The sequence below is a fragment of the Phacochoerus africanus genome, chromosome 8 (genome assembly GCF_016906955.1).
Source record: "Phacochoerus africanus isolate WHEZ1 chromosome 8, ROS_Pafr_v1, whole genome shotgun sequence".
In the NCBI taxonomy this organism is placed as follows: Eukaryota; Metazoa; Chordata; class Mammalia; order Artiodactyla; family Suidae; genus Phacochoerus; species Phacochoerus africanus.
In genome coordinates, this window is record NC_062551.1 from 36828382 (window position 1) to 36842369 (window position 13988).

Here is a 13988-nt window from a genome sequence, read left to right on the forward strand (position 1 = left end):
TGGCATTGTCACTGCTGTGGCTCAGGTCACTACTGTGGTGTTGGTTTGATCCCTGGCCTGGAAACTTCTACATGCCACAGGTGGAGAATAAGCATTTATATTTTATTTGGCTGTGGTAGACTTTTAAATACTTAATCTTGTTTCATCTCACATGGAGTACAGAGACTACTATTTTCTTAGTAGGAGAAAGGCTCAGTCACCGGTCCCAGGTCATGAGACGGTAAGTGGTGGTCAGGACTCCGTTCTGCTAAATGCCAAAGCCTGGTCAGAGTGCCTGACCACATGCTTAACACAGTGCTTGATTTAAGAAGATTCAAGATCACCACCGCATTACTTTCAAGTTCTTCTCCAAAGAGAACACTTAAAATTTTAATGATTAAAAATTTAGATTTTGGTAGAAAGAAGGATGCAGCAGAATATTCTTAAAAGGACCAAAATTATCTGTATGTGTCCTCCTGACACCTAGTTTTACTAAAAATTCATTCTTCTCTTAAGGCGTATCCACGTCATTTATAGCAATTTTTATGAGTATTGCGTATAGCGGGGTTTTTTTTGGGGGGGGGTTGCTTTGTTTTTACATGATGCAACTGTTTAAATCTCTGGAGTTTGATTTTGCCAGAGAACAGAATTACTTCAGTACATCTAACATGGGAATTAAATAAACAGGAAGATTTTTTTCAGGCCACTAGTATTCTTCATACCGTCAGATGTTGCCCCTATAACTTAGAGGAAGATGTACGTTCCTGAATACCCACCAGAGCTGGGGCAGCACTTCACTCAGAGAGGACTAGGACAACCCGAACAGTTCTCATTACGCAGATGCAAAGTTCTTTACTCACCCAATTCGTATTTTCAGCATGCCACTGAATAACTCAGGGTTGTTGGAGATGATCCAGCCAATGTGGATGACCAGCTCTTGCTGGATGACCGCCTCCCTCTCATCATGGGTATTACACTTGTAATAGATGATGTTCTTAATCACTCTTGGAGACAAAGGATTAGAGATAACCTCTTCTTCATGCCCAAAGGCACCCAGAGTTACCTAAAGGTGGCAGAATTTTATTATAAAAATTTCCTAGCTACTAACAGATAAAAGAAAAAAAAAATTCAAGGCTCAGGATGACTGGCAGGCTGAAATTACTCTTTGCAAGCTAGGGAATTAGGTAGAATAACTGTTCCTGCTATTTATTAAAATGGCTTTCAAAGCATGACTCCCACTGGAGTTCATGAAGGTTCAGTCTAGTCTAAAATATAAAGGGCAGGTAAGGGTCTCAGTTAGGGGAGTGGAGGTGAGTGGATAAAAGCAGGAAAGGAATATAAATAACTATTAAGATAAAATTATTCTGAATGACTTTAGTACTAGAAACTCTCCAGAGGAACCAGAATACATTGAATCGTTTTACTTTACCGCACAGTCTATACAATTTAGCATTTGAGAGTATATTCTTCACTTCTTTGAGGGTTTCTCATGTGGAACTTTTTGCTCTTTAGCAACACTGTAACCTTTTCAAAGGCAGGTGCAAGGACATACAGGGGGAGGGTAGCCCCACTTTTTCCTGGCGTAGTGCTAGGCACCTAGTGAGGGCTGAAATATTGATGTATCTCTCATCTGTGGAGGGGAATAAACAAAGCTGCCCACACAAGCCTAGGAAATGGGAAAGCACAGAGGGAAACAGCGATGAAAATGTAGGCAGAAAGTGCTGTCAAGCCTGGGCAAGAGGAATACTCTGCTCTTCCTCTCTCTTTAGCATTTTGCCTCCCACAAGGGTCTGCAGCCCCTCCTCCCTCCTCAATCCATCTCTCCCTCTCTCTTCCTTGTTCAGGGCACGGTTTTTAAGAGGCAGGGAAAAGAAGAGTAAATTAAAGAGTAGGTGAAACACAAGAGTAGCCCTTGTGTTTTCGGATTTGAGAGGAGAGAGCAGAACATGGGTCTTTTGCCCCAACTTCGAGATGGAGTAAAAACCGAGAACTGCCGGTTTATTTTGTAACACAAGTGGTGCCAACCGGTTAGTCCAAGGGCAATTACTTTTATTAAAATGTCAGCTTGTAAAGAAGAAAGCAAACAGAAGGCACATCATTGCCTCTGGAAGCAATGATGACTAAACCACTATTTCATTCCGGAGAGCTTGAGGTGATGTGAAAGTGCTTTGTAAGAACAATATTACTTTAGTTCTCAGGGTGGCATTTCATAAATGAGCAAATGCAAACCTGGAATGCTCCATTCTCATTTCCTTTTTGTAAAGGGGTAAGATGCAGGCAATGAACAGACTTCATACACCTGAAGCAGAGCTGTCAGGCTTCCAGGTACCCAGGTCTGTGAGTGACTGTTTCCCTGGGAGATGTGCTGGACTCATGGGCAATGGTCCAGCCACAACCTCAGGACAGGCTCCAAGGCCTGCAGGATTTCTGCTCTAGGGAGCAGAATCTCAGCATCACAGGCTGCAAGCTCCCTCTAGATAGTGTACAGAATAGACATGACCAACCCTAACCTGCCCCTTCTCCAAATGTCAGCTGCCAGCCACCTCAGAGATCTCTAAAACCTTCTCGTATGCTCATATGTCATAAAATTAACTATATTTTCAGATATACTACAGGGGCCTAAAATCCAAGGAAAAATAGCTTTCCAAAGCCTGTTTACTTTCTTTCAGAGGTGGCTCAGAAGAAGGCAGCAATAGAGGACTCTGTGGCTGGATTTGAGGACTGCAGTGAGGAAAGGCACTGGATAGGTTACTTCCTATGCCTTGGTCTATTTGGCTGACAGGGAAGGATGAAAACTCTACCTCTTCATAATTTGGGGAAAAGAGAAAAAAACATATGTGCAATTTTTCTCAGGAGTTTTTTTTTTTTTATTAGTGCAATAATTTTTCATCGCTACTATTACTGAATAAAATAATTTATGCTTTCAACATTTCAAAAGCTAGATGTCAAGATGCAATAATTTCAATTTAATGAATTAAGAGCCCTGAGATATGAGCAATAGGCTGATTCCTTAAAGAGGGTTAAAGTATTTTGTATTATTAAAGCTTATTAGGTTTACTGCCCCCAGATTAACTGTCAGGAAGACACAGTAAAGCACACATATTCCCAAAGAAGAGAGAGAAGGAAAGCAAAGAGGTTTTCATTCCAACCAAACGATGGATTCAACCAGGTAATTAGAGCTTAGAGAAACCGAAACAAAAAATGAGCAGCCGTATCCCACTCCACACAGCCACATGCACAAGCTCAATTCGACCCGCATTCACCAAGTGCCTCTCCACGTTGGCCACGTTGTGCACACTGGGCCCTGACTTCCAGGGCTTCATAGCATACCCTGGGTGAGAGACACACATGCCAATGAACCGGGATCCTGGGCAGGTTGTGGGAAGTGTCACAGGCCTGCTGTGAGAACCCAGGGGAGAGAGGGACTGCCAATCAGAGATGGCTCTGTAAGGAGGAGCGGCAAGAGGCCCTGGTGGGAGAGGGGGGGCAGGAAGGAAAGGTGGCCCAGAGTGTTAAGGATCTGGAGGGCTGATGCATTTCTGAGGGTGAGAAGAATCTTAACTGGAGTAGAAGGGAACACGTGCCCTTCACTACTCCCCGTCTTTGCTCCACCTCTCCTAAGCCTGTCTGGAGTACTTCAGTAGGTATCACCCGTTTTCGTTGGCAGCATCTTCACTGATTTCAAGTTAATACAGGAGTCGAAAATTAAAGCTCTAAGGTGCAGCACAGATATTTAGTATCTGTGCTTCTTTACGACTAGATTTTGCTTAGGGAAGGAGCCTTTGGAGAAATGCCTGAGCCACTGTAAGTGTGGCTGTGGGAGGCCTATGACGCTGAGGCTTGCTTTCCTACCCGGAAACCTTTGTGATGGAGAGTCTGAAAATCAGATACTTACCTGTTTGCCCTGCACTAAAACATTAGTAATGGATGGGGCCAGGCTGTCCACTAGTTTACTTAAAAGACTTGCTGCATGGCGCACCACCGACCTGGGGGCAAAGAAGAAAGCAGGCCAGAGGTTGACAAATCTAAAAGATGATGAATGAATGGGGCCCCTGGAATGGGGAGACTTAGATATGTACAATCAGGTCCTCATTTAATAATATGGAGGGAACACAGATCCCAAGTTATTGCACCTAACGGCTGAAACCTCCCAGACTGTAGGGCCATCCAGAATTCAGGAGAAGGCCTTCCTCCTCACCTCTGACCCCAGCATCACTCATGCCATTATCAATTTAAAAAGAGAGCCTAACTATCCCATTGGCAGGAAGGGGTGAAGGAGGAGGAATTGAGTAATGTGATTTGCATGAAAATATTCACTATTAAGTCCACCACTGGCACATGCCCTCTATTCCTATAACCACATAAATCATATTTCTCTTGGTGCCTAGATAACCAAATTCCTGGATCAAGGGGCCCATTTAGTATTCAATTTTAGGAAGTGATACAATGAAATACCAGCACTTTCTTCCTTGCCAGAATGTTGGCGGAAGGAATTCACACTGCTATTTTTACATTTCTGAAAAAGTCTCAGACTGTAAGAACAGATTTTTAAGCACAGCACATGCAATACATAAGACATTTTCCCTTCTCAAAAGTAAAAATTCATGTGGCAGTTTTAGACGGAAAAAATAAAATAAAAATGTAGGTTTAAAGCTGTTTTCTTGTATTTCAGGATATCCATGGAAGCTGACCTATAAAAAACACTTACATTGCTTAATCTCGACATAGATGAACTAGTAGAAAATTAAGTCATATCTGGTAAAGTTAGTGGAACAAACACTTCCTGCTTTTAGAGAAGCTTTCACCCACACACTATAAGACCAAAAGACATATTTAACCCTCAGAATGCAAATAAGTCCACACATTTCAAGCAGCTTGAGTTTCCACATTCTGTGCATGTTACCTGTTTCCCATGTACCAGAAAAGTAGTAATGTGTGGGGCTATAGAGGAAGAAAATTTCTGGGTAAATGCAGCCCCGTAGCGTACCGCCAACCTGTGTGTGTCAGTGGAAAGCCATAAAAGGGAAAATACAGTAAATAAAACTTCCAGGAGTTTGTTCTTTTAAACATAAATGTTTAAAATGTTTGCTAATGATTTATCAAATTGCAAGTATAAAACAAAAAGCAAAAAAGGTTTGCTAGCCAAAAGTAAGATTACAAACCACATTTGAAATTAACTGACTAAAAAGCAACATCTATTGGGTTTGCATGCCTTACTGTGCTAAGAATTTACAGCAAGACTCTGAGACTTAGCCACAGGATTACTTTATTATTTCTTCTGGGTCAGAATGGCATATTTACTATAAATTAGAGCTGAAATACAACTAACAGAATTTTTTTTTTTTTTTTTGCTAATCCCCTTATTTTAGAGATTAGAAAACTGAGGCTCATTGAGGTGAAGAGAGTTTCTTAGGGTACTGCTTGAGACTTTCTTCTTTTTCAAAATTAGACAACAATAGGTCATTAAAAATATAAATATACTCTTACTTTGATTTATTTATTTATTTATGTATAGTCTTACTTTTCTTCTTTTAAATTTTTAAATTTTTTGGCTATACCCCTGGCATGTGGAAGCTCCCAGGCCATGGATCGAACCTGAGCCACAGCAGCATCCTGAGCCACAGCAGTGACAATGCTGGATCCTTAACCTGCTGCACCACAAGGGAACTCAGATACTCTTAACTTTAAAAGGTTAGATTCTGCAAATAAGACCGTTAGAATTGCTTCAAAAATGCAGAGGGCATGCATTTAGGCATACCTACCCCATTGTGAATTTAAACAATTTTATCTCAACTTACCTATTTTTTTTTTTTTTTCATTCTCTGAGAAGAGATTACCTCTGCAGAACACATCGGTTACTTTTTATGAAGCAACTACAGTCACGGGATTTAATTCAACTTAAATCATGAGAGAATTATCTTCTAAGTAAGTATATTATCTTTCGCTTGTGATTAAATAAAACATTGGTCTCTTTCCATGACCCTTTATAAAAGAACAGGTTTTCCAAATACAAATGAGAACTCAGAGCACCTTGCAGAGACCGAAGAGGTACAGGGTTGGAAAGAGTCATCAGGACATCCTTCTAGCGCATCCTCTCCAGATTCCAGTCTACAGATGTCTATATTCCCAGACAGGTCTTTAATATCTTGGGAAAGCCATGTTAAAATGGTATGTAGGCAGAGCCTTAGAAAGTAGGCAGAGCCGAGGTGTTGTAACTCGGGAGTTTAAAAGTAAAAATTAGGATGACTAACCATTTTAAGATTGCTCCATTATCTTTAGGCCACTGAATATGACAACACAAAAAATAAAACATAATGACAAGGATGCTAATACGAACCAAAGTTTTTTGCTGCCAGCTCTTCTATAGACTCTCTCAATGTGATCAGAAACAGTACCTAGACATTGGATAATAGAGTCTTTGTTGAAAAAAGCTTTTAATTAAATGCATAACATTTATTTTCCTTAAAAAACATTCTTGAATTTTCATTTTGTTCCACTAGAGTTGATACATCAATCCATTAGTATTGTGAACTACCTGACATATTTAAATATGTAACCCAAATATATAGTGTGAATTTTCCCAGATCTTGCTACTAAATAGTTTGAGTATATGATTCTTTTTTTCTTTTTTAGGGTTGTATCCACAGCATATCAAGGTTTCCAGGCTAGGAGTCCAGGTAAAGCTGTAGCAGCCAGCCTATGCCAGAACCACAGCCACAGCAACGCCAGATCCTTCACCCACTAAGTAAGGCCAGGGATCGAACCCGTGTCCTCATGGATGCTAGTTGGGTCCGTTAACCACAGAGCCACGAGGAGAAATCCGAGTATATGATTCTGATAAGTACTTTATTTCTTGAAGTTTATTGTTTTCTTAATGTACAACCTAAGGTTGGTTGGTTGGTTGTTTGTTTTTGGCCAGACCTATTGCATTTAGAATTCCAGGGCCAGGGATTGAACCCACGCCACAGTTGCGACCTAAGCCACAGCAGTGACAATGTCAGATCCTTAACCCGCTGCACCACCAGGGAACTCCCAATCTAAGTTTTTAATAAATAAAGAAATGTTATTTTAATTTACTACAGAAAATAAAAAATAGAACATAGCAAATTAAACGAATACTACAGACTCTGAATATATCTAATTCTTCTTTTATTTGTTCAAAACAACTTTATGGTGATTCTGTATGAGCAGGATCATACATCAGTGCTCAAAAAAAAAAAAAAAGACCACCGGGCTTCATTCTTTGGCGGCACTTTACATGCGGTCTGGCCTCATGATTGGTTTGTCAATAAATTAAACATGTGACAGGACATAGCACAAAAAAAAGGAAACAAGGGTGAAGAACAAGAGCTTTATCATTTTACCTTGTACTTATTTTTATAACTTTTAACAAGCTGGATAAAATTATATTCAGATTCTGCAGATGTTTATGATTTTCAATACGCAAGCTTTCACAGACTAAAACATTTAAACTCTTTTAAATATCTAAGTAAAAGATTAATATTATTTGCAGTTTATAAAAATCATTTAAAAATAATTCTCAGCATTTTCAATATAAACTATTTTATATAAATTTTGTTTTAAAGCACTACTAAAATAACCATTCTAAATTCTAGTTCCTAATGAAATGTATGCTTTTTAATGATCCTATTGTTTTAAAGTATAAATTTTGATAAATGTCCTCAATATAATTGGGATCCTGTTTATACTTTTAGTTTCAAGATTAATTAGAAACCTGAAGGATTCTGTTTAAAATTTGCTTAGAGTTCTGCCTTTATTAAGTTAAAACAATTATGACTATTCAATTCACTTGGATAATACTCAAGAAGGTTATCTCTCAGCTATAATAATGCAAAAACCAAGTAGAACTTAATTGAATAAACAATTATGTTTAGTGCACTACCAGAACTATAAATCTTATTAATTACATTGCTGTATGGAATACTGACTCAATTTTCAATTCTAACCAAATCAATACGCCTCTCTGGACAGAAGACTTTCAGATGAGCCAAAAACTTTGAGTAGCTACACATTAAGTACTTGAAATGTTTCCTAAATTATTCTGAATTATAAAATTCCAGAAGTAGAATGCAAAGATTCTTTAGAGCAGTGACTCAACATACAAGTGTGGATTTCTGTGATAACTGAATTTCATCCTTAAGCAGAGTGGACGTGAACACGATGAGACATGATTTATTTTTGTAAACAATCTTCAGAGCACAATTCTATCAAATGCCACGTTCCATGCCAAATGGCTGCTACAGACCACGAAGGAGCTCATTTTTATAGCTACAATGATTCAGTATTGTTCTTGGAAACATACAGAAAATAAAACTGGAAACAGAAACTGTCAATAAAGAGCTATGGAGTCATTGGAGGTTAACAGTCACGGGCAGAATCCAGCTCCAACACTGTTCAGAACAATCAGAGAAACAATCAAGCATCACTGCATGAAAGCAATTGAGGAGTCTGTACATCAAAAGTCTATTCCACTCTAGGGGGTATGAACGAGCATTTTCCTTTTAGAAGTTTTTAAAAAATGATTTAATAGAGGAGGAAACAACTTGTAACATTTTAATGGATATTCATTATGCATATTTGATATATGTTCAATAACATCTTTTTATTTAAAAACATTCTCTTATTAGACATGTACTCTTACCTTCCTTTGTGATGAAGTTGGGGCCCTCTCTTTTGAGCAGTATACCCAGCAGGATGGCTTGGCTAGCCAGACAACTACAGTCCTGAAAATATAAATCACTATGAATAACTGGAAATGAAATGGGTATAAAAATTACCAGAGGGGGGCGTAACTAATCATGAAACCACATGATGCAAAGAAGAAATACTCTGCTATGCAACTGAGAAAAGATTAAAATGCCACTGATATACTACCAAGTAGAAAATGACATTATACAACTATTTATCTTAGCTATCTTGGAGACAGTAGGTAGACAAGCTGGATTCCTGGGGCAGCAGGGTTTAATAATCAAATTTCTCAGGAAATAAGATACAAGAATAGACAATATGTTGTCTACAAGCATTAATATTGATTCTGCCACTCTCTGAGAGATTTGGCCGAGTCATTTAACCACTATCTTTTTGACTTCAGTTATTCATAAATGGGAGACTGTGTTGCTATCAACCCATTACGAAGAGATGGATAAAAGGAGGGGACATGTGCAGACTGCTTAGTAGACATCAGGACGCTCTGTGTTATGTTTTATGCCTACCGTAGCATAGTCATGACCATGCAGATCTATAGATAATGCTGATCAATTATAAGAATGGATGATATCTGGCAGGACATACATTTAGCAGATATGCTCAATTTCTGTAGGGTCCAGTAAGATGTTCATAGCTCTACCATTTCATTTCCTTTGATAGGTGCTATACCTTATCTCTGCCCCTCCTCCTTTAAAATGCAAATAACCCCAGGGAAGGAAAAAGACTAGACTGCTGACATAATGTTCATGTGGCTGTAGTTTAAAGGATTGCTGTCCTCAGTGACTGGGGAGACACAAAGCAAGCATCGGATCTAAATACCGGGATAGGAGAGAAGACTCAGGCTGGGAAAAGGAGAGAAAGGGCACTGAAAGAGAAATCTGGAGATCCCAAAGGCAACTATCACGGACACAACTTCTTTAAGGGGCTATACAAGGCTTTCACGCTCAAGACAACCCAATCCACGTCCTCACCCCTTAATCGTCCTTAGGACATCCATGCTAATATTAGACCCTGAGACCAACCCCTCATTACTGCCTCGGGTATACAGAGGCCATCTTCCTCCAGGTGGATTGCTGCCCCCTCTGGGAGAACAGAAAGAAATATGCTTTGCCCTGGGAGTTCCTCATTCAGGAGCCACAAAGGACTTGCATCTTCCTCACATTCAGTTTTTGAAGAATTTCATGGGTAGGTTTGCTTTTCCATTCAGTAACTGCGACATGTGGCTGCTGTTCCCACTCAGGAGCATTGGAGGTGCTGCTTTGTCGTTTGACTTTTGAATGTTTGGGAAATTCTAGTTCCTCAAAACTCTTAAATTCTGGAAGCCTAGGATTTAAAAGAAAAAGTTTCAAATTTCCTGCATTCCTAATGTAATCCTAAGAGAAACAATAAAAATCCAAAGGAACTTACTCTTCTGTGTCACTGATTCGTAAGAAGTCAAGTTGTTCTACCACAGCTCCTGATATGAGTGTCTGAAACGTGATTAAGAAAAGGTTCACAACTCTTAAATTCATCAAGCCATACCCTTATGATCCACACATATACTTTTCTCTAAGTACAAACTACTCCAAAAAAATGTTTACTTAAAAAGTATACATGATTTTAAAGTAATTTCTTGAAGTTAGCATTCTAAAATCAGGCAGGTTTTCAACATACAACGAAACCCCTGAAACAAACACACATCAAGCTACAAGTTCAGGAGTCATAATAGATAGAAGTATCAATATAGGATGAATGGTTTTCTTTTTCCTCTGTTCTCCTATTTATTTTTAAGCTGAAATTCAGTACTTTTTAAAGTGTTAACACTTTTCTGAAATTAGGAAAAAAACATGAAATACTAAAGTTGTCTTGGGAAGAGATAATGTGAAATTATGCTTTAGCTTTTGCTACTGTAATATATTTCAGGGGCTATCTGATGATGAGATAACTGCCAAGTCTCCATTCTTCAGGATCAGGAAGGTGCTGATTATCTAGGCCAGGGCTTCTCTACATTCTGGCAACCAGTATTTGGTCTTTCATATTCCATTAAACTCCTGATTATAGCTTGAGCAAACTAAATGAGGCCAAAACTTGAACATAGTTTTTTTTTTTTTTTTGGTCAGTGGTTCATGGTGAATGTATAAATGAATGATAACCCACAATGATTTTTAGTACTACATGTTACTTCTAATTATCTGATGAATTGTCAGATAAAAGTGAGAAACGTACTGTGCAGAAAACAAACCACAATTACTGTAAAAATAGGGCACTTCTTCCATCAAAACTGTCTTACATATATTACCTTCTCTGTTTCCTCACTGTTCATTTTAAATGTGAAACATCAGGATACAAGGAATGTTGCTCTTATTGGCTGTGACCATCCAGAGCTGTGCTGCCTTCTCTTCTAGTGAAAACTCATAAAGTAGATCATCAACAAATACCCTCTACGAATGGCAGGATGGACATGTTATTGCCAGTCATACGAAAGCCTCCTTACAGGGCTTGAGTGAGAAAGGCCACTCACGTAACTGACCTGCACATTTTTATGTGGCCCAGCCACAAGTAGGGTCTGAGCAGAGTCTGCATCCTGGGCAGAGAGCAGTGCCAAACATGACAGAAATCAACTGAGTGATATTTCCCAATATGCAGGCTTACATCCGCACATCTTGCTCTCTGGATAACTAATTTTGATTCAATATTTTCTATTTGTATTAGCCTATCCACCTTAATATACTAATTCAGTCCATAAAAATGTTAAATCAGCGTTAACAGGCAAGTTCTAAATTCTACTGATAGTCTTTAATGCATCTGACTACAAAAATTCAGTTGGCTCCTGAATTAGTTTTTTCGACTCAAAGTATAGTTGATGTGCGATATTATATAATTTACAGGTGTACAGAATAGTGATTCACAAGTTTTAAAGGTTATACTCCATTCATAGTTATCATAAGACACTGGCTAAATTAATTCTATAAAAATATTATAATTAGGGGTTCCCGTCGTGGCTTAGTAGTTAACGAACACGACTAGTATCCATGAGGACATGGGTTCGATCCCTGGCCTTGCTCAGTGGGTTAAGAATCCGGCATTGCCGTGAGCTGTGGTTGTAGGTTCCAGACGTGGTTTGGATCCAGTGTTGCTGTGGCTGTGGCGTAGGCCAGAAGCTACAGCTCTGATTCAACCCCTAGCCTGGGAATCTCCATGTGCCATAGGCGTGGACCTAAAAAGACCAAAAAAAAAAAAAATTAATTTGTGACTCATTAATACTTCAGTTCTGATGGTAATTAGATAACTTAATATTGATATATATGTGTCAAATGTAATATAATATTCAAAAGGGTATCCTGCTCAGTGATACTCAATTATATCCCACAAGTTCCCTTCCCACAGAACATACTACCCGAGATTGTGCTCCATTCCTTCGTTCGGCAACCACACCTGGCTTTATTTTTGGTTCTGCTCCCCTCCTAGAATAAGTCTCATGAAATCAGGGACCTTGTAGATTCTTTTCACTGTTATATCTCCACTGCTTAGAGAGGGAGCTCAATAAATATCTGTTCAATCAATGAACTGTATTTACATTAATTCCTACAGAGAAAATAGTAGTGAGCAGAGCACTTTGGGAATGCAGAGATGAGTAAAACTTGGCCTGATAGAATTTTTAATCCACACAGAGAGGCAGACACAAAAAAACCTAAATAAAAGCTGCAGCAAAGGCTCAAGGAAAATGCCACAGAAATACACTGGAAGAAATTAACTCTACTCTTGGAGACGTCCCTGAAGAGGGACATTGACCTAAGTTATAAAATTAAAGTATGACTTAGAAGGGAAAAAGAAAAAAAGAAAAAGATAAATCTAGAATAGAGTAACAGCATGAGCAGGAAAAAATTTCAATTACGGGGAAGATTTTGAGAGTACTTGGTATACTTGAAGAGTGGAAAGCAGGGCTGGGAATGAACTGCATGAAGAGATGTCCTGGGTGATGAAGCTAGAAGGTGAGTCTGAGTGTCCCAGTGATGAGAGAGATTGCAGACCATGGGCTACGGACATTTGAAATGGTCTGAAGTAAAATCCCAGAGTACACAAGTGCCATTTTCATTTACTATATTAAAGAGAAGAAAAAAGCTGGTGTAATCGTGTAGTGGGGGTATAAGGCTTGTTTAACGGGTATAGAGTTTCAAGATGAAAAGAGGCTTATTCTCTGGTTAAGACTCTGTACTCAAGGCTATAGGGCACACCAGAGAGCAAGAGAAATACAGATCAAGCAATGGATTAAGTGGAAGACTCATAAATGAGTTAACTAAAAATTGGAGAGGTGTCATTTACATCCACAATGTCCACAATGACCAAGGACCTCACTGCTCAATGATGGGAAACTCTGTTGCTCTGACTTTCAAAGTGCAGAGCTGCACTAACTCATGGTCTAGCATCTGTGCCTTCAAGATTAAGCCACTTGTGCTGTTCATGTGAAAATAATCTGTGCTGTTGTAAGTATCCTGGACAATCTGATAATGCACCATTTTATTGTTTTCTGAATCTGTATCAGTAGAGACAACTTGCAAAACAGGTGTCACAATGAGACATGTTTCTGATAACATACAGCAAAATGTAACAACTCTGGCTTCCCTCCCTAGCTCTGCTCTCAGTACATGGAAGCAAAATGTGTGTCCTTCAAGCAGAAGGCTAGATGTTTATTTTCTGGGGAAACTGAAGAGCCCAGGAGAAAAAAAATCTCCAGATATTGGCACCTGAGGTTTCCTCCAACAAAAAGGGCCCTTGCCATCAGACCACCTAATAAGTGAATTCATCATGACAAGGATTCTTGTTCCCAAACACACAGCTTCCAATAAACTTTTTCACTATTTCACTCTTTAAAATGAAGGGATAGCTAGATTACCAGCCATCTGACAAATGTCTCCAACATGAGAGACTGAGCACCCCCCCCCCAAACAGAAAAGAAACCTGAAAGAGATAATGCAGAAAGGAAAAATTTCCAAAACTCTCCAGTTAATATTCTCAAAAGGAAAAAACAAGATATAAGATCCAGAAAATAAGAATAAGATACTATGAAAAGGGAAAATTACAAACATAAAAGTAAAATTCAATAAAGGAGCTGCATGATAAATGTAAAGAAATTGCCCCAGGAAGCATTACGAAAAGACAGAACATTAAAAAATAAGAGGAAAAGATAGAAACTTAGATAAAAATCATCAACTATGCAAAGCACAAGCACCAGTGAATGAGTTTGTAAACATGCTATTTACCACATTACCTGCACAGGCCCCTCATTATAAATTTTCCTCTTT

At 38.8% G+C, this 13988-nt stretch overlaps 1 protein-coding gene across 5 annotated transcripts in view; it reads right to left on the reverse strand.

The window, feature by feature from the left end:
* Nucleotides 1–13988, reverse strand: part of PHKB (phosphorylase kinase regulatory subunit beta) — a 201029-nt gene that overhangs the window by 28236 nt on the left and 158805 nt on the right. For 3 of the 5 annotated variants that reach the window (XM_047789954.1, XM_047789950.1, XM_047789953.1), the window contains 6 exons: nt 10114–10175; nt 9867–10029; nt 8642–8723; nt 6317–6374; nt 4883–4973; nt 840–1042 (listed from right to left, as the gene is read on the reverse strand). In XM_047789954.1, coding sequence (XP_047645910.1) covers nt 840–1042; nt 4883–4973; nt 6317–6374; nt 8642–8723; nt 9867–10029; nt 10114–10175 — 659 coding nt within the window. Of the gene's footprint in view, nt 1–839; nt 1043–3874; nt 3966–4882; nt 4974–6316; nt 6375–8641; nt 8724–9866; nt 10030–10113; nt 10176–13988 lie in introns of all 5 variants that reach the window. The other 2 variants (XM_047789952.1, XM_047789949.1) reach the window with 1 other exon arrangement.